This window comes from Chiloscyllium plagiosum, unplaced genomic scaffold (genome assembly GCF_037043375.1).
Source record: "Chiloscyllium plagiosum isolate Xiang-an unplaced genomic scaffold, Cpla_swu_hap1 HiC_scaffold_12, whole genome shotgun sequence".
NCBI lineage: Eukaryota > Metazoa > Chordata > Chondrichthyes > Orectolobiformes > Hemiscylliidae > Chiloscyllium > Chiloscyllium plagiosum.
This window is the reverse complement of record NW_028270150.1, coordinates 23294842-23319337: the sequence shown is the minus strand read 5'-3', so window position 1 is coordinate 23319337 and position 24496 is coordinate 23294842. Positions and strand designations below refer to the sequence as shown.

The 24496-nt window shown below is 42.8% G+C and overlaps 1 protein-coding gene across 5 annotated transcripts in view; it reads left to right on the top strand.

Annotated features, from left to right (window-relative positions):
* Window positions 1-24496, top strand: part of LOC122555390 (immunoglobulin superfamily member 5-like) — a 91133-nt gene that overhangs the window by 5524 nt on the left and 61113 nt on the right. For 4 of the 5 annotated variants that reach the window (XM_087992501.1, XM_043701359.2, XM_087992499.1 and 1 more), the window contains 2 exons: window positions 6124-6203; window positions 23388-23702. In XM_087992501.1, the coding sequence (XP_087848627.1) occupies window positions 6158-6203; window positions 23388-23702 (361 nt within the window). In that variant the 5' untranslated portion in view covers window positions 6124-6157. Of the gene's footprint in view, window positions 1-6109; window positions 6204-23387; window positions 23703-24496 lie in introns of all 5 variants that reach the window. The other variant, XM_087992500.1, reaches the window with a different exon arrangement.

Below are 24496 nucleotides of genomic sequence, written 5' to 3'. Positions count from 1 at the left end.
CGAATAATGAATAAAAGACTTTCTCTTTAGCTGATGGCACAAGGGCTGGGAGAAAATGTTTTAAGATTTTGGGAAAGAGATCACAGAATTACGAAATCACAGAACTGTGATTGCTTAGAAGGAGGCCATTCGGTCCATTGTGTCTAGCATCAACCTCCTACCTTTCCCCATTTGTATCCAACATGGCGACATTGCACACATTTCACTGTCACCTAGGTACAAGTGACAATCTTAAATAATCTAAATCTAAATAATCATCCAATTCCTTCTTGAATGCCTCAATTGAACCTGACTCCACTTCATACCATGCAGTGCATTCCATACCCTAACTACTCGCTGTGCGGAGATGTTGCTTTCGCACATCACTCTTGATTTATTTGTACATCACTTTAAACATTGTAAAAGTTGAGGGTGAGAATCGTAGAATCCCTACAGTGTGGAAACATGTCCTTCAGCTCAACAAGTCCACAACAACCCTCCAGAGAGTAAGCCACCCAGACCCATTGCCCCATCCTATTATTCTATATTTACCCCTTACCAATGCATCTAACCTACACATCCCTGAACACTATGGGCAATTTAGCATGGCCAATTCACCCTAACCTGCACATCTTTGGACTGTGAGGGAAACTGGAGCACCCAGAGGAAAGCCACGCAGACACAGGGAGAATGTGCAAATTCCACAGACAGTCACCCGAGGCTGGAATCGAATCCGGGTTCCTGGCACTGTGAGGCAGCAGTGCTAACCACTGTAACCCTTCTGCAGGACTCTCATGTCATGGAAAATAGACAGATTTACATTGGAAAGCTCCCCATTCTCTTCCCTCTGGGTATAGCAGTGCAGCAAGCTGGGAGTTGCCACTGATGTCATGTGTTTGCAGTAAGAAGGAGCCCTTTGCAAGAAAATTCAGGGCCATGGTGACCTTGTTAGTTACAGGCAGTGCTGCCCAAACCTTTGTTTGTGGATTCCAGTTGCTAGAGGTGATGCAGCTCAATGATAGACTGCCTTGGTGATTTGCAGGGCTCCAAACATTAAAGAATGAGAACACAACAGCACAATGCTGGATTGCTGGAACATTAAAACAAAACAGACAATAACCAGGTATATTAACACATAGAGAGACAGGGAAAGAGAGAACTAATAATTAAAAAACAAAAAGGAACATCTTCGGTAGGGTGGAAGACAGGAAACAGAATGACACAAGAGGGTGTATGGATGAAACAAGTAAGAGAGCAAGAATGTGTCTAGAGGAGGTGTTAATGGGACTTACTGAATTATTAACCAACTCTTATTGTTCAAAAAGAGTTTACAGTCTGAGGTGGTTGACCTCATGTTCCAAAATTGTAAAAAGGTGGTAAAAGGAGGAGAGGCATTTAAAAAGGGATTATGCAGGGTTTTAAAGTAACTTCTTTAGTGGGGAGTAATGGTGTGGAGATGCTCTGTGGGGTAATACACAGACAAATACAGAAGTAAAACCAAGTTAATCACAAGACAGTGTGTATACAGTCAACTAAAGACACAAGGGAGTATGGCAAGGTTAAGTGCATTTATTATAATGCAGGGAGTCTTGCCAGTAAGATAAATAATTTGAGGGTCCTGATTAACACACAAGGATACAAGTCATTGCTGTCATGGAGGCATGGTTGAGTGAGGGGGCAGGATCGGCATGTCAATATTCTAGGTGAGCAGGGAAGACTGTAAAAGAGGTGACGGTGTCACAATTGTCAGAGTTAGACAGCTATACTTCCTGATACATATTAATGACTTTGGTGATAGGGCGAAATTTCAAAGTTTGGAGATGACACAAAACTTGATCCTGGTGACTTATGAACTTGAAATTCAGCCAACCATCATATTGTCTCCAGTTTACTTCTTCTTTCACTATGACTTTGGTATTGGTTGCTCCCTTGCTGAAGACAAATTAAAGGTTTGAATTAAAATCTTAGTCATACTGTCAGTTTCTGAATGTAAGGCTGCTTTTTGGTGCCTAATTGGCCACATCCATTTCTGAGACTTTTACTATTTATGTGTCCACTGGGTCTATAAGGTCAGTGGTGAAATCTGTGTGGAATTTATGTAGAATTAAATAACATTGTTACAGTGTCCTTGCTGCCATGTTGGTGCCATGATATACTGAGTGGTTCTGTTCGCCGAGCTGGAAGTTTTTGTTGCAAACGTTTCGTCCCCTGGCTAGGCGACATCATCAGTGCTTGGGAGCCTCCTGCGAAGCGCTTCTTTGATGTTTCCTCCGGTGTTTATAGTGGTCTGTCCCTGCCGCTTCCGGTTGTCAGTTTCAGCTGTCCGCTGTAGTGGTTGGTATATTGGGTCCAGGTCGATGTGTTTGTTGATGGAGTTTGTGGATGAATGCCATGCCTCTAGGAATTCCCTGGCTGTTCTCTGTCTGGCTTGCCCTATGATAGTAGTGTTGTCCCAGTCGAATTCATGTTGCTTGTTGTCTGCGTGTGTGGCTACTAAGGATAGCTGGTTGTGTCGTTTCGTGGCTAGTTGATGTTCATGTATGCGGATTGTTAGCTGTCTTCCTGTTTGTCCTATATAGTGTTTAGTGCAGTCCTTGCATGGTATTTTGTACACTACATTCGTCTTGCTCATGTTGGGTATCGGGTCCTTCGTTCTGGTGAGTTGTTGTCTGAGCGTGGCTGTTGGTTTGTGTGCCGTTATGAGTCCTAGGGGTCGCATTAGTCATTCCTAGACATGATGGTACAGAGAACACCGAACGGAGAATTCACTACAAGGGTATACAGGAAAGCCCCACACACAGACCAAGTCCTAAACTATGAAAGTAACCACCCCAACACACACAAACGAAGCTGCATCAGGACACTATTCAAAAGGGCCACAACACACTGCAGTACACCAGGACTGCAAAAAGAAGAAGAGGAACACCTATACAAGGTATTCGCCAAAAACGGATACCCGCGCAACTTCATCAGCAGATGCCTAAGAGAAAGACCACGGAACGAGGACATACCACAACCAAAAGGACTAGCCACACTACCATACATCAGGAGCATCTCGGAACTGACTGCCAGACTACTGCAGTCAGGACTCATAACGGCACACAAACCAACAGCCACGCTCAGACAACAACTCACCAGAACGAAGGACCCGATACCCAACATGAGCAAGACGAATGTAGTGTACAAAATACCATGCAAGGATTGCACTAAACACTATATAGGACAAACAGGAAGACAGCTAACAATCCGCATACATGAACATCAACTAGCCACGAAACGACACAACCAGCTATCCTTAGTAGCCACACACGCAGACAACAAGCAACATGAATTCGACTGGGACAACACTACTATCATAGGGCAAGCCAGACAGAGAACAGCCAGGGAATTCCTAGAGGCATGGCATTCATCCACAAACTCCATCAACAAACACATCGACCTGGACCCAATATACCAACCACTACAGCGGACAGCTGAAACTGACAACCGGAAGCGGCAGGGACAGACCACTATAAACACCGGAGGAAACATCAAAGAAGCGCTTCGCAGGAGGCTCCCAGCACTGATGATGTCGCCTAGCCAGGGGACGAAACGTTTGCAACAAAAACTTCCAGCTCGGCGAACAGAACCACAACAATGAGCACCCGAGCTACAAATCTTCGCACAAACTTTGAATACTGAGTGAGTTCATCACGTGTTAACTGAAGCATCAAGGAGAACCATTTTCATTAAAGATTGCTACAAGAATGTCTTAAAACACATAGAAGTGGATAAATCCCCAGGACCTGATCAGGTGTACCCTAGAACTCTGTGGGAAGCTATGGAAGTGATTGCTGGGCCTCTTGCTGAGATGTTTGTATCATCGATAGTCACAGATGAGGTGCTGGAAAACAGGAGGTTGGCTAACATGGTGCCGCTATTTAAGAAAGGTGGTAAGGAAAAGCCAGGGAACTATAGACTGGTAAGCCTGACATCAATTGTGGGCAAGTTGTTGGAGGGAATCCTGAGAGCTAGGATTTACATGCATTTGGAAAGACAAGGACTGATTACGGATAATCAACATGACTTTGCGTGTGGAAAATCATGTCATGAACTTGACTGAGTTTTTTGAAGAAGTAACAAAGAGGGCAGAGAAATTGACGTGATTTATATGGACTTCAGTAAGGCACTCGACAAGGTTCCTCATGGGAGACTGGTTAGCAAGGTTAGATCTCAGGGAGAATTAGCCATTTGCATACAAAACAGGCTTGAAGGTAGAAGACAGAGGGTGGTGGTGGAGGATTGCTTTTCAGACTGGAGACCTGTGACCAGTGATGTGTTGGGTCTATTGCTTTTCATCATTTACATAAATGATTTGGATGTGAATACAGTTGGTATAATTAGTAAGCTTGCAGATGATACCAAAACTGGAGGTGTAGTGGACAGCAAAGAAGGTTACCTCAGATTACAACGGGATCTTGATCAGATGAGCCAATGGGTTGAGATGTGGCAGATGGAGTTTAATTTAGATAAATGCAAGGTGCTGCATTTTGGAAAAGCAAATCTCAGCAGGACTGATCCACCTAATGGTAAGGTCCTAGGGAGTGTTGCTGAACTAAGAGACCTTGGAGTGCAGGTTTGTACCTCCTTGAAAGTGGAGTCGCAGGTAGATAGGATAGTGAAGAAAGCGTTTAGTATCCTTCCCTTTATTGGTCAGAGTACTGAGTATAGGAGTTGAGAAGTCATGTTGTGGCTGTACAGAACATTGGTTAGGCCACTTTTGGAATATTTTGGTCTTCCTCTGATCAGAAGGATGTTGTGAAACTTGAACAGGTTCAGGGAAGATTTACAAGGATGTTGCCAGGGTTGGAGGATTTGAGCTATAGGGAAAGGCTGAATGAGGGGCATGGATAGGGTAAATAGACAAAATCTTTTCCCTGGGCTATGTGTTTCCAGAACTGGAGGGCATAGATTTAGTGTGACAGGGAAAAAATTTAAAAGGGACCTAAAGGGCAACTTTTTCATGCAGAGGGTGGTGTGTGTGTATGAAATGAACTGCCAGAGGAAGTGCTGGAGGCTGGTACAATAACAACATTTAAAAGGCATCTGGATGGGTGTATGAATAGGAAGGGTTTAGAAGGATATGGGTCAAGTGCTGGTGAGTGGGACAATACTACATTTGGATATCTGGTCAGTATGGACAAGTTGGACCGAAGGGTCTGTTTCCATGCTGTACATCTCTATGACTCTAAGAAGTTTTGAACTCTATTCACACTAAAATATTCAAGACATTTAGTTGTGTTCATTAGATGCATACAGAGGGAAGCAATCTAATATTGGAGTTATATTGAGTTATAAAAAAGAATCACATTGGCCTCAAAATAATGACTATCTTTTTACTCCACACATGCTGCCTGATGTAGTATATTTCTCCAGCACACTCTGTTTTTATTTTAAGTTTCCAGTAACCTCGGTATCTTGCATTGATCGACTATGCCTCTGATGTTTTCCTCCATGTGTTGAGTATGTGTATGCTGTTTGCTATGTTGGATTCCTATGTGCCTGATTTATATATTAAAATTGCACAGTCTAATCAATGTTTCATCCTTGTCTCTATCCAATTTTGAATGCAGGTGTGCAATGTTCAATACTTGTTCGCCATTCATTCCTCTTGTTAAATTAACAATTGGTCCTACATGAGTAGAACGTCTTAGTTCTCTATTCATTTCCTTACGTTCAGATATGGGTGAACAAGGAGTTGTTAGATCTTTCAATATTGGTGATCAGAAATTGAGTGAGAGAAACAAAGAAATTTCTTCACTCAAAAGGATGGGAATCTTTGAAGATCTGCACCCCAGAGAGTTGTGAAATCTCCAACATTGAATACATTGAATGCTGGGACGCAGATTTTTTGTTATTCAGGAAATCAAAGGATATGATGAGTGGGTGGAAAAGTGGAGTTGATGTATGTGATCTGCCTGTATTGCTCGCAAGACAAAGCTTTTCACTGTGCCTCGGTACACGTGACAATAAATTCAATTGAATTCAATTCAAATTAATTGAATAGTGTCGGCTTAATGGGTTATAGGGTTTACTCTAGCACCTATTTCTCGTGTTCTTGCGTGAATTGTCTTTTTACAATGATTTGAAGTATTCTCTTTTCAGTTCACGATTTTTGAGATGACACTACTTGTACATCATGGGAACTGTCGGAACGATCATAACATTATTTAGCATATTATTGGGTGAGTAAACTATATATTCATGAACATTTTCCAATAAGGAGTATTAACAGTGTTCTCTTGTCGTAGTTCCAAGGTCACAAGCAGTTTTCCCACGCCTCTCCCATGTGATCCTTCTTCAGGGTAGCCTGCAGGTTGTGAATGAGGAGAGTCGATGTTTCGAGCATAAGCTCTACATCGATTCTCCTGCTCCTCGGATGCCTCCTGACCAGTTGTGCTTTTCCAGCACCACACTTTTTGAGTCTGATCTCCAGCAGTGCTCACTTGCTTCCAAGTAGTGAATGTCAGCAACCTGTGAAAGTGGAGGGCATTAGCACTGAGTTCAATTCTCCCCAAACGTTTATCTTTCCAATAGGGACCATTAAATACAGGTCAGAATTGGAACCTAGGCTGATGTTTCACTGAGCTGTTGGAGTGAAAAGAATTCCAACAACTTACATTTATAGAGTTTTTCATGACCACTGGAAATTTCAAAGGGCCTTGCAAACAATGAATTACCGTATGTTTAAAGTGTAGTCACTGTTGGAATAATATAGGAAATGTGGCAGCCAATTTGCGTCAAGTAAGATCTCACATGAAACAATGTGATATCAATGAAGTAATTAGACTTAATGATATTGGTTAAAGATAATTATTGGTCATCATACAGGGGCCATAGTTACTCTGTTTTCTTTTGAATCGTTGCATTTTGTTGTGCTCATCTGAGAGGAGATTCAGTCTAATGTCTCATTCAAAAGATGGCATTTCTGACAATGCATCCTCCCTCGATATTACAGTGAAGTGTGAGCCTATGGTGTTGATATAACATGTAATCTGTAAAATATCAGTAACTATATTTTTGAATGTTATGAGCACTTCGACAAATTCAACAGCTAATGTGAAAAATACAAAATCTCTTAACTGTAATGTGCAGTTTCAGGTCATTAAGTTACTTGAGGAGAATTAACGTGCTTGAACAACATGCATTTCAGTAGATGCATATTCTTTTGATCCTTTTATTTTTTATGTTTTATATTTTTTATTACCCATTGAAGTGAGTTGTCAGGTTTCAGATGAATACTGTTGTATTACCAAGAATTTGACTTATACGGGCCAAATAGATTGTTAACTGAGCAGGCACATTTCTATGAGTAAATGGCAAAGTAACAGAACAAAGAATAGATAATGTAATTAAGGACATAAGAAATGGGAACAGGAGTAGACACTTAACCCTGCTCCAACACTCAATCTGATCCAGAATGATATTGTGCCTCAACTTTACTTTTCCACTTGTACCACTTTTCCCTTAATCTCAATATCAAAACTCTGGCAATTTCAGCTTTAAATAATATCAGCATTGGAACATCCAGCATTCAAGGATGGGCAATTCTAAACACATGGTTGAAAGAATTTGTCCTTGCCTCATTCCTAAATGATTGGTTACTTGTCCTGAGAGGGTACCCCTGTGTTCCACATTCCCCACCAGCTGAAATCTCCCAGTGACTACCCTGACAAGCACCTTGTGTTTCACTAAAAACACCTTTCATTCTTCCACATTCCAGAGTCTATGAGGAAGTACAAGAAGGGAAGTAGGGATATTCTGGGTATCTACAACCAGTGAGCCTGATGTCGGTGGTAGGAAAGTTGCTGGAGAAGGTAATGAGGGATAGGATATATTTATATTTAGAAAAGAACGGGCTTATCAGTGATAGGCAACATGGTTTTGTGCGGGGGAGATCGTGCCTTATCAACTTAATAGAGTTCTTTGAGGAAGTGACCAAGTTGATAGGTGAAGGAAGGGCTGTTGATGTCATATACATGGACTTTGGTAAGGCTTTTGATAAGGTTCCCCATGGTATAATAATGAAGAAAGTGAAGTCACATGGTGTGCAGGGTGTTCTAGCTAGGTGGATAAAGAACTGGTTGAGCAACAGGAGATAGAGAGTAGTAGTTGAAGGGAGTTTCTCGAAATGGAGAAAGGTGACCAGTGGAGTTCCACAGGGGTCAGTGTTGGGGCCACTGTTGTTTGTGATATACATAAATGATCTGGAAGAGGGCACTGTTGGTATGATCAGCAAGTTTGCAGATGACACGAAGATTGGTGGAGTAGCAGAAAGCATAAGGGACTGTCAAAGAATACAGGAGGATGTAGATAGACTGGAGAGTTGGGCAGAAAAGTGGCAGATGGATTTCAGTCCAGACAAATGTGAGGTGATGCATTTAGGCAAGACTAATTCTAGAGCAAATTATACAATGAATGGAAGAGCCTTGAGAAAAGTTGATGAGCAGAGAGATCTGGAAGTGCAGGTCCATTGTACCCTGAAGGTTGCTGCACAGGTGGATCGAGTGGTCAAGAAGGCATATGGTATGCTTGCCTTCATTGGATGGGGTATTGAGCCTAAGAGCTGCCAAGTCATGTTAAAATTGTACAAGACATTGGTTCGGCTGCATTTCGAATATTGTGTACAGTTCTGGGCACCATATTACCAAAAGGATGTGGACGCTTTGGAGAGGGTGCAGAGAAGGTTTACAAGGATGTTGCCTGGTATGGAAGGTGCTAGCTATGAAGAGAGGTTGAGTAGGTTAGGTTTGTTTTCATTAGAAAAAGGGAAAATGAGGGGGGACCTGATTGGGTTTACAAAATCATGAAGAGTATAGACTGGGTGGATAGAGACAAGCTTTTTCCCAGGGTGAAGGATTCAATAACGAGACGTCACACTTTCAAGGTGAGAGGTGGAAAGTTTAAGGGGGATACACGCGGCAAGTACTTCACACAGAGGGTGGTGGGCGTATGGAACGCGTTGCCAGCAGAGGTGGTAGAGGCAGGCACAGAGATTCATTTAAGATGCACCTGGACAGATGCATGAGTAGGTGGGGAGCAGAGGGATACAGATGCTTAGGAATTGGGTGACAGGTTTAGACAGTAGATTTGGATCAGCTCAGGCTTGGAGGGCCAAAGAGCCTGTTCCTGGCCTGTAAATTTTCTTTGTTCTTTGTTCAATTTTTGTCCATGCAAGTCATCATTGGCAAACCACCAACTTCACCACATCATTTTGTCTTCTCTCAGACTCAACACTTTATTTTACTTATTGAATTTATTTCAGGGCTCAGGGAGACCTCTGACTTATTTCTGCCAGGTCGTTTTACACAGAGACAGACACACATCTCACTAACAGAAATGCAATTGCACTGTCACTAACATGTGCTCCTTTGTTCCACTTACTTTAGCACTTACTTGGAGGCTGCCAGTCTCTGCCTGTCTCACCTTGCTCTCTGAGATCAGCACCGAGATCAGCACTGAATTACAAGCTGCCTGCTTTTATGTGGTTCATGTCCTCTACACCAGAGGATGTAGGGCCAACAAGGGCATGGGAACTTTCAGTGTTATGGGCTTTGTGGGATCCTGAACACATTTGTACACATCTTGATTTGCTAGTGTTTTGTGCTCTGTTATCAACACTATCTGGTACTGAATAGACTTGAAAATTTGTGTTATTGATGGTAGCGCTTGTTGTGTTACTAAATCATCAAACAATAGGAAATTTAGTGAAGTGATCCATTGTAAGAACTTTATCTTTCTTATGCGCTGTGAATAGGTTTGTTGCTATTTTCTTCAGGGAATGGTTTGAACCTCCGTGTGGATATAAAGACATCTCCCTCTGCTGATTTTGATAGACATTCACAAGTCATTGAATATCCTGATTTATCCCTGGCCCCCATATAGATTCGTGTATATTCAATATCCATGGATCCCTTGTGTGACAATGCTTATGAAATTTCATCACAATGCTGTGGTATTAGGATCAGTTTGTTCTTGAAAATGACCTTGTCGTGATATCCCAATTTTTTCCCTGTATTGCCCAAATGAACAAATTAGATTAGATTAGATTAGATTAGATTAGATTACTTACAGTGTGGAAACAGGCCCTTCGGCCCAACAAGTCCACACCGACCCGCCGAAGCGCAACCCACCCATTCCCGTACATTTACCCCTTTACCTAACACTACAGGCAATTTAGCATGGCCAATTCACCTGACCTACACATCTTTGGATTGTGGGAGGAAACCGGAGCACCCGGAGAAAACCCACGCAGACACGGGGAGAATGTGCAAACTCCACACAGTCAGTCGCCTGAGTCGGGAATTGAACCCGGGTCTCTGGCGCTGTGAGGCAGCAGTGCTAACCACTGTGCCACCGTGCCGCCCACAAATCTTCTCAGGAACTTCTCCAGTATTATCAGGCCATCCCTGGATGATGATCTTTTGCAACTCTTACTCAGATGAGCTTTGTGCATCGACACTGCAATCTGATTCTGCCAATGAACAGAAGTAGTGATACACTGTGACATACCTCTCACAGGTTTTACCATGAAATGCCACTTGCTGAGATACATGGGTTTCAAGGTGTCATGGGGATATGCTGACACTAGCTCCTGTGTTGATCTTGGCTTTTAATATGTGATGCCCTGCCTTCCACGGATTTATGATATGAATGGTTGTAAATAGTTTCTGATTACCTTATACTGTCAACATGATGTGTGAGGTTAATAACATGGAAAGCTTGATCATCTCCAGAAATTTACCTTTCACATGGTTGACCCTGAACTACGTGGATAGGTTTGCCTTTGTACACCATCCTAATGCTTGCCTTGCTTCCAGTGCTGTGGTGTTATCTTGTCAGTCATTTGTGTTTAGTCCTGGGGTCTGGCTTGGCCTTTGTAACTAATATTTGATGCCATTTGCTTCCTGGATATTAGGAAAAAGCTGGCAGCATTTGGGTGCTTGTGATAAATCATATCAGTTAAAGATTTTGTTGGATTATTGCACTTTGCTGTATGCACAAAGTTAAAAATCACACAACACCAGATTATAGTCCAACAGGTTTATCTGGAAGCATTAGCTTTCACAGCACTGCTCCTTCATCAGGTGGTTGTGGAGTATAAGATCATAAGAACACAGAATTTATAGCAAAAGTGATGCAACAAAAATGATATATTGAAAAAGATCTGGATTGTTTGTTAAGTCTCTCATCTTTTAGAATGACCATGTTGGTTTCAGTTCTTTCATATGTAACTCCCAGAATGTTTTTTAAAAGTTACATTCTCAAGTGAACTTTTACAATAGGTGACATGTCGGCCTAGACAATGCATTGAAGGTGTGAGGTGCCCTGTGTGAGGCTGTCTGTGCCACAATGTTCAGACTGATTTTATTTCTAAAAAAAAGGATCTACAGCATCTTATATGGATTCATGCAGTTTTTGAGCAAAATAAAATGTAATTCTGCAAGGACAAATTCACCCCACAAACTTATATGTGTGTGTGCTTTTGGGTGTGTGTGGTTGGCGGTGTGTAAGTGTCTGTGAGAGAGTGTATGTATGTTTGTGAGTGTGAGTGTAGAGGGGTATAAGTTTGTGATAGAGCGTGTGTGCGGGTGTGAGTGTGGGGGGTGCGTATATGTGAGTGTATGAGAGAGAGTCTGCGTGTGTCCGGGTGGAGGCCATCCCCATGGGTACCAAACCTGGCGATCAGCCTCTGCTCGCCCACTTTGTGTTGTTGCCTGTTCTGAAGTCCGCCTTGGAGGATGGTCACCTGAAGGTCCGAGTTCAAATGTCCCAGACCGCTGAAGTGTTTCTCGACTGGTGATTGTTGTGTGGTCTCCATTCATCTGTTGTTGTAGCCTCTGCTCGGTCTTGCTAATGTACCATGCCTCAGAGCATCCTTGCCTGCAGTGTATGAGATAGATAACGTTGGCTGAGTCACATGAGTACCTGACACATACATGGTGGATGGTGGTGGTGTCCCTACATGTAATGGTAGTATCCATGTTGACACTCTGACACATTTTGGCTGATAGGGTGTATGGTGTTGTTCTGAAATCCGGGCAGTTTGCTGTGAACAATGACCTCCTCAGGAGACAGACATGAGCTGCAATTGACAAGATACCCTTCGTTGTCCAGTACTTTCCAAGAGCTGAAAAATTACACCATGTTCTTTGCAGTCTGCAACTCATTATTGATGAGGATGAGCACCTCGCCAAGACCTTCTCCATGCCTCCACTTCTCACCTTTTAACAACCACCAAACCTCAAACAGATCATTGTTTGCAGCAAACTGCCCGGCTTTCAGGACAATACATACAAGCTTGTCACGGTATTCGTTGCGAGATGTGTCAGAGTGTGGACGTGGATACCACCATTAAACGTGGGGACACCTCCCACCATGTACGTGGCAGGTACTCATGTGATTCGGCCAACATTGTTTATTTTTTTGCTGCAGGCAAGGTTGCCCTGAGGCATGGTGCGTTGGCAAGACCGACCAGAGGCTACGGCAATGGATGAATGGACACCGCACAAAAATCACTGGCCAGGAGTGTTCTCTCCCAGTCGGAGAACACTTCAGTGGTCCGGACCTTCAGGTGACCATCCTCCAATGCTGACTTCAGGACAGGCAACAACGCAAAGTGACTGAGCAGAGGCTGATAGCCAAGTTTGGGAATGGGGATGACCTCAACTGGGACCTTGGTTTCATGTCACACTACAGGTGACCCCACTGCAGTACATACTCTCTCACACGCACACACACATACACACACACATATACGTTTGTGGGGTGAATTTGTACTTGCAGAATTACATTTTATTTTGCTCAAAAACTTGCAAGATTCTGTAGATCCCTTTTTGAGAAATAGAATCAGTCTGAACACTGGGGCATGGACAGCCTCACACAGGGCACCTCACACCTTCAATGCATTATCTGGGCTGACGTGGCACCTTTTGTTAAAGTGCACTTAAGAATGCAACTTCTAAAAAAAGGTTCTGGGATTTTCATATGAAAGAACTGAAACCAACATGGTCATTCTAAAAGGTGAGAGACTTAACAAACAATCCAGGTCTTTTTCAATATGTCATTTTGGTTGCATTACACTGTAAACTTTTGTTATAAATTCTGTGTCTTATGATCTTATACTCTACAACCATCGAATGAAGGAGCAGCGCTTTAAAAGCTAGTGCTTCCAAATAAACCTGTTGGACTATAACCTGGTGTTGTGCGATTTTTAACTTTGTACACCAGTCCAACACTGGCACCTCCACATCTTTGCTGAATGTAGTAATCGTACTGGCTGCACCAAGCATGTGATTGCTGTTGGCCTGACACAATGGCAAGGTAAAAACAATGACTGCAGATGCTGGAAACCAGATTCTGGATTAGTGGTGCTGGAAGAGCACAGCAGTTCAGGCAGCATCCAAGGAGCAGTAAAATCCCTTCATCAGGAATACAGGCTGACACAATGGCTTCCTACTTGTGTGTATCCTCAGGTAATAAGTCAATAGTTTGGTCATTCTTCTTGCCCAAAAGATCCTTCCTATCGGATTTAATTGGGAAGCAATGTTGATGAACTCAATGAGCTTTTTTGACAGTTCCTCACATCTTTTGTTGCAGTGATAATATCATGAGGATGTCTCTTTTGACATGCTGACTGTAAGACAACACATAACAAGGCTTGGACACCAGCAGATCATAGAAACATAGACGATAGGAGCAGGAGGAGGCCATTCGGCCCTTCGAGTCTGCTCTGCCATTCATCAAGATCATGGCTGATTGCCCAACTCCCCATAACCTTTGATCCTATTTGCCCCAAGTGCTATATCTTGCCACCTCTTGAATACATTCAATATTTTGGCATTAACTACTTCCTGTGGTAATGAATACCACAGGTTCACCATTTTTTGGGTGAAGAAATGTCTCCTCATCTCCGTCCTAAATGTCCACTCAGAATCCCCAGACTGTAACCCCTGGTTCTGGACACACCTACCATCGGGAACATGCTCCCTGCATCTACCCTGTCTGAGCCTGTTAGAGCTCTCTAAGTCTCTATGAGATCCAACTCCCCCCCCCCCCGCCGTAATTTGTCTGAACTCCTGTGGAAACAATTGTAACCGAGTCAATCTCTCCTCATATGTCAGACCCGCCATCCCCAGCATCATGAGAAAGTGAGGACTGCAGATGCTGGAGAATCATAGTCGAAAAGTGTGGTGCTAGAAAAACACAGCTTGTCAGGCAGCATCTGACGAGCAGGAGAGTCGACATTTTGAGAATTAGCCCTTCATCAGGATTCCTGATGAAATGTCGATTCTCCTGCTCTTCAGACACTGCCTGGCATGCTGTGTTTTTACAGCACCACACGTTTTGACTCATCCCCGGAATCAGCCTGGTAACCCTTTGGTGCACTCCATTGAGAGCAAGAGCATCCTTCCTCAGGAAAGGAGACCAAAGCTGCACAAAATATTCTAGGTGTGGCCTCACCAAGGCCCTGTATCACTTTGTGGGATCATGTTCAAATAACGACCAAAATTAATAAGTGGCGAACATAGTCTTTTTTATTCAGCAATCACAGCACAAGTTCAAGGCAGCAATAGAATCCCGAAATACAGTTCTCATACACGTTCTTACATGTATTAAAATTCCATTACTATGATGGTACATTGTTTTATCAATAGTACACAAAGGTTTGAAAGGCTTCTGTCCTGGGAGAGAGGAGATGGGTTAAAACGTGCTAAATGCTGGCTGCCACTTCTGATGGGATTAAGAATGTCTGTCTGGTCTGCTTGCATAATTAGGAGGTGTTAATCTTTTTGTCTTTTAAATTAGTGCAAGTACTAGGCCTACATGCTCTAAGTAAATTGGAAATTGTAATAAAAGAGTAAAGGATATTAAACTGATTACTGCAGCTGGGTTACGAGATTTATTTATTGTTTGCCTGTATGAGTTTCGTTCATTCATGAAATTTCATGGAAGCACTGTTCTGTCAATTAGTTTCTTAAAGGGATAATGGTCCAGTTAAAAGGCCCAGATACGTAGTAACTGGGGAATCTATTCAGGTCTAGGAGATGCTTGGTAAGGGCTGATTAATATTATAATGTTGCGTGGTGACTTGATGGGGGTGGTATTGTTCTGTATGCTACACTTATTCAGAGGTAACCACTGCTGATAAGGTGTGAAAATAGGTTTGAAAGGGTTGTTTTAATTAGAAAGGGTTGTTTGAATTTGGTCTGTTAAATAAACTACAAAACCACAGTTTTATGAATGAGAGTGAAACCATGTTATAGTAAAGGGTTATGAATGAATGAACAGGAAACTGCTATTAATGAATATAGCAAACTGATGAGTGAGTTAATAAAGATAACCTAAAACACATTATCTCACAACTGCAACAACACATCCCTGCTCCTGTACTCAAAATCTCTCGCAATGAAGGTCAACATACCATTTGTCTAGATTAGAGTGGTGCTGGAAAAGCACAGCAGATCAGGCAGCATCTGAGGAGCAGGAAAATCAACATTTCAGGCAAAAGCCCTTCATCAGGAATTCCTGATGAATTTCCTGCTCCTCGGATGCTGCCTGACCTGCTGTGCTTTTCCAGCACCACTCTAATCTAGACTCTGATCTCCAGCATTTGCAGTCCTCACTTTTGCCAACATACCATTTGCCTTATTTCCCTCCTGCTGCACCTGCCTGCTTACCTTCAGTGACTGGTACACAAGGACACCCAGGTCCCACTGCACATTCCCCTCTCCCGATTTGCAGCCATTCAGGTAGTAATCTGCTACCTTGTTTTTGCTTCCAAAGTAAATGATCTCACATTTATTCAGATTATATTGCATCTGCCATTGATTTACCAACTCACCCAACCTGTCCAGAACATACTGAAGAACCTATGCGTCCTCATCAGAGTTCACCTATCCACCTAGCTTGGTATCATCTGCAAACTGAGATGTTACATTTTGTTCCCTCATCCAAATCATTAATATATATTGTGAAGAGATGACATGCCACTAGTTACTGCTTGCCAATTTGAAAAGGACCCATTAGTTCCTACTCTTTGTATCCTCTCTGCCAATCAGTTTTCTATCCATCTCAATATACTTACCCTAATCCAATCTGCTTTAAATCTTGCACAATAATTTCTTATGTGAGACTTTGTCAAATGCTTTCTACAAGTCCAAATATACCACATTGACTGGCTCCCTCTTGTCAACTCTACTAGCTACATCTTCATAGAATTTCAACAGATTTGTCAAGCATGATTTCCCTTCACAAATCCCTGCTGACTCTGTCTGACCCTGCCACTGCTTTCTAAATGCTCCACTATAAAGTCCTTGCTAAGGGATTCGAGAATTTTCCCCAATTTGGATGTTAGGCTTTCGGGTCTATAATTCCCTGGTTTCTCTCTACCTCCCTTTTTGAATATTGGAGTAACACTAGCTACCCTCCAGTCTGTAGGGACTCTTCTAGAGCCTATAGAATCCTGGAAGATGACCACCAATGCATCCACTATTTCTAGAGCCACTTCCTTAAATATTTTGTGATGTAGGTTATCAGAGTCTGGGGATTTATCCACCTTCAATCCCCTCAATGTTCCCAGCACCATTTCTCTGCTAATATTTATCTCCCTCAGTTCTTCACACTCATTGAACCTTGCCTTCCCCAATATTTCTGGTATCTGATTTGTGTCCTTTTTGTGAAGACAGAACCAAAGTATGTATTCAGTTGCTCAGCCATTTCTTTGTCACTCCCCCATTTCTGTCTGTATGGGACTTAAATTTGTCTTCACTAATTTCTTTCTCTTCACATACCTATAGAAACTCTTAGTGTCAGTCTTTATGTTCCCCGTGGCAGGGGTGAGCACTTCCGTCATGCTCACCAGGTGGTGACACCCCATAAAGAGCAGCCAACAGCCCAGTTATGATTTGGGGAGCCAGTGTTGGACTGGGGTGTACAAAGTTAAAAATCGCACAACACCAGGTTATAGGTCAACAGGTTTATTTGGAAGCACTAGCTTTCGGAGCACTGCTCCTTCATCAGGTGGTTGTGGAGAATAAGATCGTAAGACACAGAATTTATAGCACAAGTTTACTGAAGTGATACAGTAGCGCGTCGACATACGAACGACCCCGTTCACGTACAAATCGGTTTACGAACAGGATTGTACGTAAAATTTTGCTTCAATGTACATATGAAATTCAAAGTACGAACGCAAAAAGCCCGTGTGCGACCACGTGGTTTCATTGTTCTGCTTTGCTACGCGCTTGTTGAACGCAAAAGCTCTCGGGCCCCGCGTGATCTCATTCAGTTCGTCTTTGGCGCGTGCGCTGTGAACAGCCGTCCAAGCATTCTTACGCTATCCGAACAATGGGAAAAATTGATTCAGTTCGTGAACTTTTCGGTTCGCAAACCGGGTCCCGGGACGGATTAAGTTCGTAAATCAAGGCGCTACTGTATATTGAAAAAGACCTGGATTATTTGTTAACTTTCTCATCTTCTAGAATGACCATGTTAGTTTCAGTTCTTTCATATGTAAATCCCAGAACTTTCTTAAAGTTACATTCTCCAGTGAACTTTAACAATAGGTGTCATGTTGGCCTAGATAATGCATTGAAGGTGTGAGGTGCCCTGTGTAAGGCTGCCTATCCCCAATGTTCAGACTAATTCTATTTCTAAAAAAGGGATTTACAGAATCTTACATGGATTCATGCAGTTTTTGAGCGAAATAAAATGTAATTCTGCAAGGACAAATTCACCCCACAAAAATATTAATGTGTCTGCGTGTGTGTGTGGCGGGGTGTAAGTATCTGTGAGAGAGTGTGTGTATGTGTGTGAGTGTGAGTGTGATTGTAAAGGGGTATAAATCTGTGAGAGGGTGCATGTGTGCATGTGAGTGTAGGAGTGTATGTGTGAGTGTATGAGAGAGAGGGTCTGCATGAGTGTATGGGTCTGTAGGAGTGTTTGTATGTAGGAGTGTCTGTGTGTGTGTGTGTCTGTCTGTGAGTGTGTGTAAAGCATAGTCACAGACACAGAAATACATACACTCACAGGTAGACAGACAGACACACACACACCTACAGACCTATACACTCATTCAGAGCCTCTCTCTCATAAGCTCACACATACACTCCTACACTCACATGCACACACGCACCCTCTCACAGACTTATACCCCTTTACACTCACACTCACACACATACACACACTCTCTCACAGATACTTACACCCCTCCCCCCCCCCCCACAACACACACACACACACACACACACACACTCTCTCTCACAGACTTATATCCCCTTAAACTTTCACAGGGGCAGGAATGGTTGCTTGATGTTCCAGGGTTTAGAACATTTAAAAATAACAGGGAGGGTGGAAAAAGAGGAGGGGGTGTAGCATTGTTAATCAGAGAGTGCATCACAGCTACAGAAATGAAGGTTGTTGAGGAAAGTTTGTCTACTGAGACAGTATGGGTGGAAGTTAGGAACAGCAAGGGCACAGCCACTGCATTGGGGGTTTTCTACAGACCACCTAATAGCATTAAAGAGATTGAAGAACTCATAGGTGGGCAGATTCTGGAAAAATGCATATTGTTGTTATGGGTGATTTCAACTTTCCCAATATCAACTGGAACCTCCAAAGTGCAGATGGTTTGGATGGAGCAGTTTTTGTCAGGTGTGTTCAGGAGGGTTTCCTTACTCAGTATGTTGACAGGCCAACGAGAGGAGAGGCCATTTTGGATTTGGTGCTTGGCAATGAGCCAGGACAGGTGTCAGATCTCGCGGTGGGAGAACACTTTGATGACAGTGATCACGACTGCCTCACGTTTACCATAGCCTTGGAGAGGGAAAGGAGCAATTACTGAGGGAAGATATTTAATTAGGGAAAAGGAAATTATGACGCTATCAGACAGGAGTTGGGAAGTACGGACTGGGAGAAATTGTTCCACAGAAAGGGCACAGCAGACATGTGGAGACTGTTTAAGGAGCAGTTGTTGTGAGTTGTTCCTCTGAGACAGGTAAGAAGGGGTAAGATTAAGGAACCTTGGATGATGAGAACAGAGGAGCTTCTCATCAAAAGGAAGAAGGCAGCTTACGTAAGGTGGAGGAAGCAAGGATCTAGCACAGCTTTAGAGGATTATAGGTTTGCTAGAAAGGAGCTCAGAAATGGACTGAGGAGAGCTAGGAGGGGGCATGAAAAAGTCTTGGCAAAAAGGATTAGGTAGAACCCAAAGGCATTTTATTCATACGTGAGGAATAAAAGAATGATCAGGGAGAAGATAAGGCCGATCAGGGATAGCGGAAGGAACTTGTGCGTGGAGTCTTAGCAAAAAGGGGAAGCCCTAAATGAGTTCTTTGCTTCGGTTTTCACCAAGGAAAGGGAATTTGTTGTGAATGAAAACTTAGAGGAGCTGGGATACAGTCTTGAACAGATCAAGATTGATGAAGTTGATGTGCTGGAAATTTTGGAAAACAGTAAGATTGATAAGTCCCTAGGGCCAGACCAGATTTATCTTAGGCTGCTCCGGGAAGTGAGAAAGGAGGTTACTAAGCCACTGGCGAGGATACTTGCCTCCTCACTCTCCGCGGGAGTCATACCGGAGGATTGGAAGAAGGCAAATGTTTCTCTTTTCAAGAAGGGTTATAGGGAAATCCCTGCCAATTACAGACCAATCAGTCTTACATCTGTGGTCAGCAAAGTTTTGGAAAGAATTCTGAGGGATAGGATTTATGACTATTTGGCAAAGCATAGTGTGATTAAAGGCAGTCTGCATGGCTTTGTGAGGGGCAGGTCATGCCTCACAAATCTTATTGAGTTCTTTGAGGAGGTGATAAGATAGGTTGACGGAGGTCGAGCAGTGGATGTAGTGTACTTGAACTTCATTTGATAAGGTTCCCCATGGTAGGCTCATTCATAAAGTCAGGAAGTATGGGATACAGGGAGATTTGGCTATCTGGATTCAGAATTGGTTGGCTGACAGAAGGCAGAGAGTGCTTGTAGATGGAAAGTATTCTGCCTGGAGGTCAGTGTTGAGTGGGGTCCCGCAGGGCTCTGTTCTTGAGCCTCTGATCTTTGTAGTTTTTATAAATGACTTGGATGAGGAGGTTGTAGTGTGGGTTAATAAATTTGCAGATGACACAAAGGTTGGAGGTGTCGTTGATAGTATCGAGGGCTACTGCAGGCTCCAGTGCGACATAGACAGGATACAGAGCTGGGCTGAGAAATGGCAGATGGAGTTCATGGATAAATGAGAAGTGATGCAATTTGGAAGGTCAAACTCAAATGCTGAATATCAGATTAAAGACAGGATTCTTGGCAGTGTGGAGGAACAGAAGGATCTGAGTGCACAAGTACACAGCTCCCTCAAAGTCGCCACCCAAGTGGATACGGTTGTTAAGAAAGCAGGCAAAAGTGAGGACTGCAGATGCTGGAAACCAGAGTCTAGATTAGAGTGGTGCTGGTAAAGCACAGCAGGTCAGGCAGCATCTGAGGAGCAAGAAAATCGACGTTTCGGGCAAAAGTCCTTCATCAGGAATGGTGGCAGGGAGCCTCCAGGGTGGAGAGATAAATGGGGGTGGGGGTGGGGTGGGAAGAAGGTAGCAAAGAGTACAATAGGTGAATGGGGGTGGGGATGGAGGTGATAGGTCAGAGAGGAGGGTGGGGGAAGTTAGCAAAGAGTTAAGAAAGCAAATGGTGTTTTGGCTTTCATTAACGGGGAATTGAGTTTAAGAGTTGTAAGGTTTTGCTACAGCTCTACAAGTCCCTGTGAGACCACATTTGGAATAATGTGTCCAGTTCTGGTAGCCCTACTATAGGAAAGATACAGAGGCTTTGAAGAGGGTGCAAAGAAGGTTTACCAGGATACTGCCTGGACTGGAGGGCTTGCCTTATGAAGAGAGATTGACTAAGCTTGGACTTTTCTCTCTGGAGAGAAGGAGGAAGAGAGGAGACCTGACGAAGGGCTTATGCCCGAAACGTCAATTCTCCTGTTCCTTGGATGCTGCCTGACCTGCTGCGCTTTTCCAGCAACACATTTTCAGCTACAAAATAATGAGTGGAATAGATAGAGTCAATAGCCAGTGACTTTTCCCCAGGGCAGGATTGACTGGTACGAGAAGTCATAGTTTGAAGATATTAGGAGGAAGGTATAAAGGAGACGTCAGAGGAAGGTTCTTTACGCAGAGAGTTGTGAATGCATGGAATGTGTTGCCAGCTGTGGTAGTGGAAGCAGAGTCATTGGAGACATTTAAGTGACTGCTGGACATGCACATGGATAGCAGTGAGTTGAGGGGTGTGTAGATTAAGTTATTTTACTTTACATTAGTATTAAACCTTGACACAACATCGTCGGCCAAAGAGCCTGTTCTGTGCTGTACTTTTCTGTGTTCTATGTTCTTAAACTCACACTCATACACTTACACACACTCACTCACAGACACTCATAGCACCCCCCACCCCCTGCACACACACACACCCGCACATACATTTTAGTTTGTGAGGTGAATTTGTCCTTGCAGAATTACGTTTTATTTTGCTTAAAATCTGCATGAATCCATGTGAGATTCTGTAATTCCCTTTTTTTAGATTAGAATCAGTCTGAACATTGGGGCACAGACAGCCTCACACAGGGCACCTCACACCTTCAATGCATTATCTGGGCCGACATGGCACCTATTGTTAAAGTTCACTTGAGAATGTAACTTTAAGAAAGTTCTGGGATTTACATATGAACCTACATGCCCATTTTAAAAGATGGGAGATTTAACTGAAAATCCAGGTCTTTTTCAATATATCACTTCAGTTACATCACCCTGTAAACTTTTGCTATAAATTCTGTGTCCTATGATCTTACACTCCACAACCAACTGATGAAGGAGCAGCACTCAGAAAGTTGTGCTTACAAATAAACTTGTTGGACGATAACTGGTGTTGTGTTGATTTGGAGATGCCGGTGTTGGACTGGGGTGTACAAATTTATAGCTATAAATTCTGTGTCTCACAAGTGTGTCCTCCACAACCACCTGATGAAGGAGCGTCGCTCCGAAAGCTAGTGTGCTTCCAATTAAACCTGTTGGACTATGACCTGGTGTTGTGTGATTTTTTTAACTTGGTATTGTGCTTTGACTTTGAACAGCCCAGTTGCATAATTAATGAGGTGAAGAGCGGAAGCTTGTTGAGAGAAAACTTTTCTTGGGCCACGGTAGGACCTTTTGGCATGAACTCACTCACCAACAGACTTTATCTGCCAAAGGGAAAACTCCATTCGCAAAGTTCTAATTGACTCAGTCTTTCATCATTTGTCAACCCTTCTCTGAGATGCCAAACTGGAAGGCCTTCATTGTATGTTCAAGCAGACTTTAGATGTAGTACTACCTGAAATAATTATCAGGCATTAGATGAGTGTCTTCACTGTAGGAATGCTCCATCAAACACAAATCCATTGTTGGATTACTAATGAGCAGGACGTCCATGTGCATCCCATCACCTACCCCTCTCCCTGGGTACTGAGTAACACACAATAGTTTTGCCATTAACCTGTCACCTCTAACCATTCCTCTCTCACCTGGCTAGCTTGCTGAGATAAGAGATTCTAAGTACTCGCTGTAAGGATGCAATGTGATTTGATTACTTCAATGTAATACTTAGAGACTATAGGATTATAATATCAGACCATTCTTACCTGATGGTGTGACAGATCTAAAGGTAGAGAAGTAGTACGATTCTTACTCACAAAAGTTGATGGGTTTTATTCAATTGATGTGGGGATTAAAGTCTTAAAAATTAGTTTCGTTGGCTTCACTGTGCCCTATGGAAATTAGCCACAGCTGAATTTCTAATCTGCTGTGAGACAGTTGTTTAAAAACAACTTGCTGAGTGACCCTAGGCTATGCTGTACTACACAGGAGGCATACAGCAGAGGCCTGCTTAGGCTCACATCCCATTTATAGTCTTTATCTTTCAAATCCAGGTGTTGCAAATTTATGAGTCTAGCATTAATATAAGCACTGGGGGGCTCTCTTGTAGTGCAGTGGTAGTGTGCCAACCACTGGGCCAGGAGACCTGGGTTCAAGTCCCACTTGCTCCAGAGATGTGTAATAACATCTCTGAACAGATAGATTAGACAAATAGGGGAATATAAAAAAAAATGCCAGGGCTAGAGCTGTTGTGGTGCAGTGGTAATGTCCCTACCTCTGATACAGAAACCCTGGGCTCATGTCCTACCTACTCCAGAAATGTGTAATAAAATTACTGGACTGATTGATCACCTATACAAACTAATGTTGAAAAGCAAAGAGGCTTCATGTTGCTAATTGCTCTTTTCTTGAAGGCACAGTTTGTTGCTGTGCTCAAGGTTACTTTTATCTAATGTAAACCTATTTCCTTTTTAGGTGCGTGTTTGCCTATTCGAATCATAGATGGTCCAAAAGATGCCTTCGTTTTGCTTAACTCTGATGCTGCATTCAACTGCACAGTGTCCTTATCTTGGACTGTTATTATCTGGCTGATGGATTCGACACCCGTCCTTACTGTAATACCTGATCGACCCATAATCACAGACTCTCAGTTTGGACAGCGCAATTATACAACTCCAGAAGCATTTACTTCAGAACTTATCATCTCAAGAGTGTCATTGAAAAACAATGCGACCGTGGAGTGCAGTCTCCAGACTGATGGAAGTCAACAGGCAAATTTGTTTGTGCAAGGTCAGTACAATACTGCCATTAAAAATGAGGAGCTTCCATTATGTGGAGAGACTAGGGAAGCTGGGATTGTTGTCCGTAGAGCAGAAAAGGTTGATAGGAGATTTGATGGAGGGATTCAACATGATGGATGGTCATTGAGTCACAAATTTAATACGATTGACAAAGTGCTAATTATGTGATTTACTTTTGACACACTATGGGTTATTATGTAAAAAAACAAATTACTGCGGATGCTGGAATCTGAAACCAAGAGAGAAAATGCTGGAAAATCTCAGCAGGTATGGCAGCATCTGTAACCATCTTACAGATGCTGCCAGACCTGCTGAGATTTTCTGGCATTTTCTCTCTCCATGGGTTATTGTGATTTGGATCCCAGCAGGAAGGGAGGGGTGAGTAAATTTATTATTAACTTAGGAAAGAAAATGTATATAGGCTTGAAAAGCAAACATTGTGCAGTGTTTAGGCGTAAGGCTGTATCCTTTGTTTTAATGGTTAGCTCTTTTAAGGAATTGCATAAGTATAATAGGCTGAATGGCCTCCTTCACTGCTCCAGGATTACGAGATTATCACTTCATGCAATTCTTTTATTACGAGCTTGGATTCAAGACATACTGGTTGAACAGAAAGCAAAGTTAAGAATGGACTTCAGGCTCAGACTTCAAAGTAACTCAATTCTTATACATTAATTTGGATATTGTACATGATAATCATAATATTCCAGGCTCTGACTTAGACCTGTAATAGGTCAAGACTAATCTATTATCTTTGCGTATTCATGTCCATGCTCTCATATG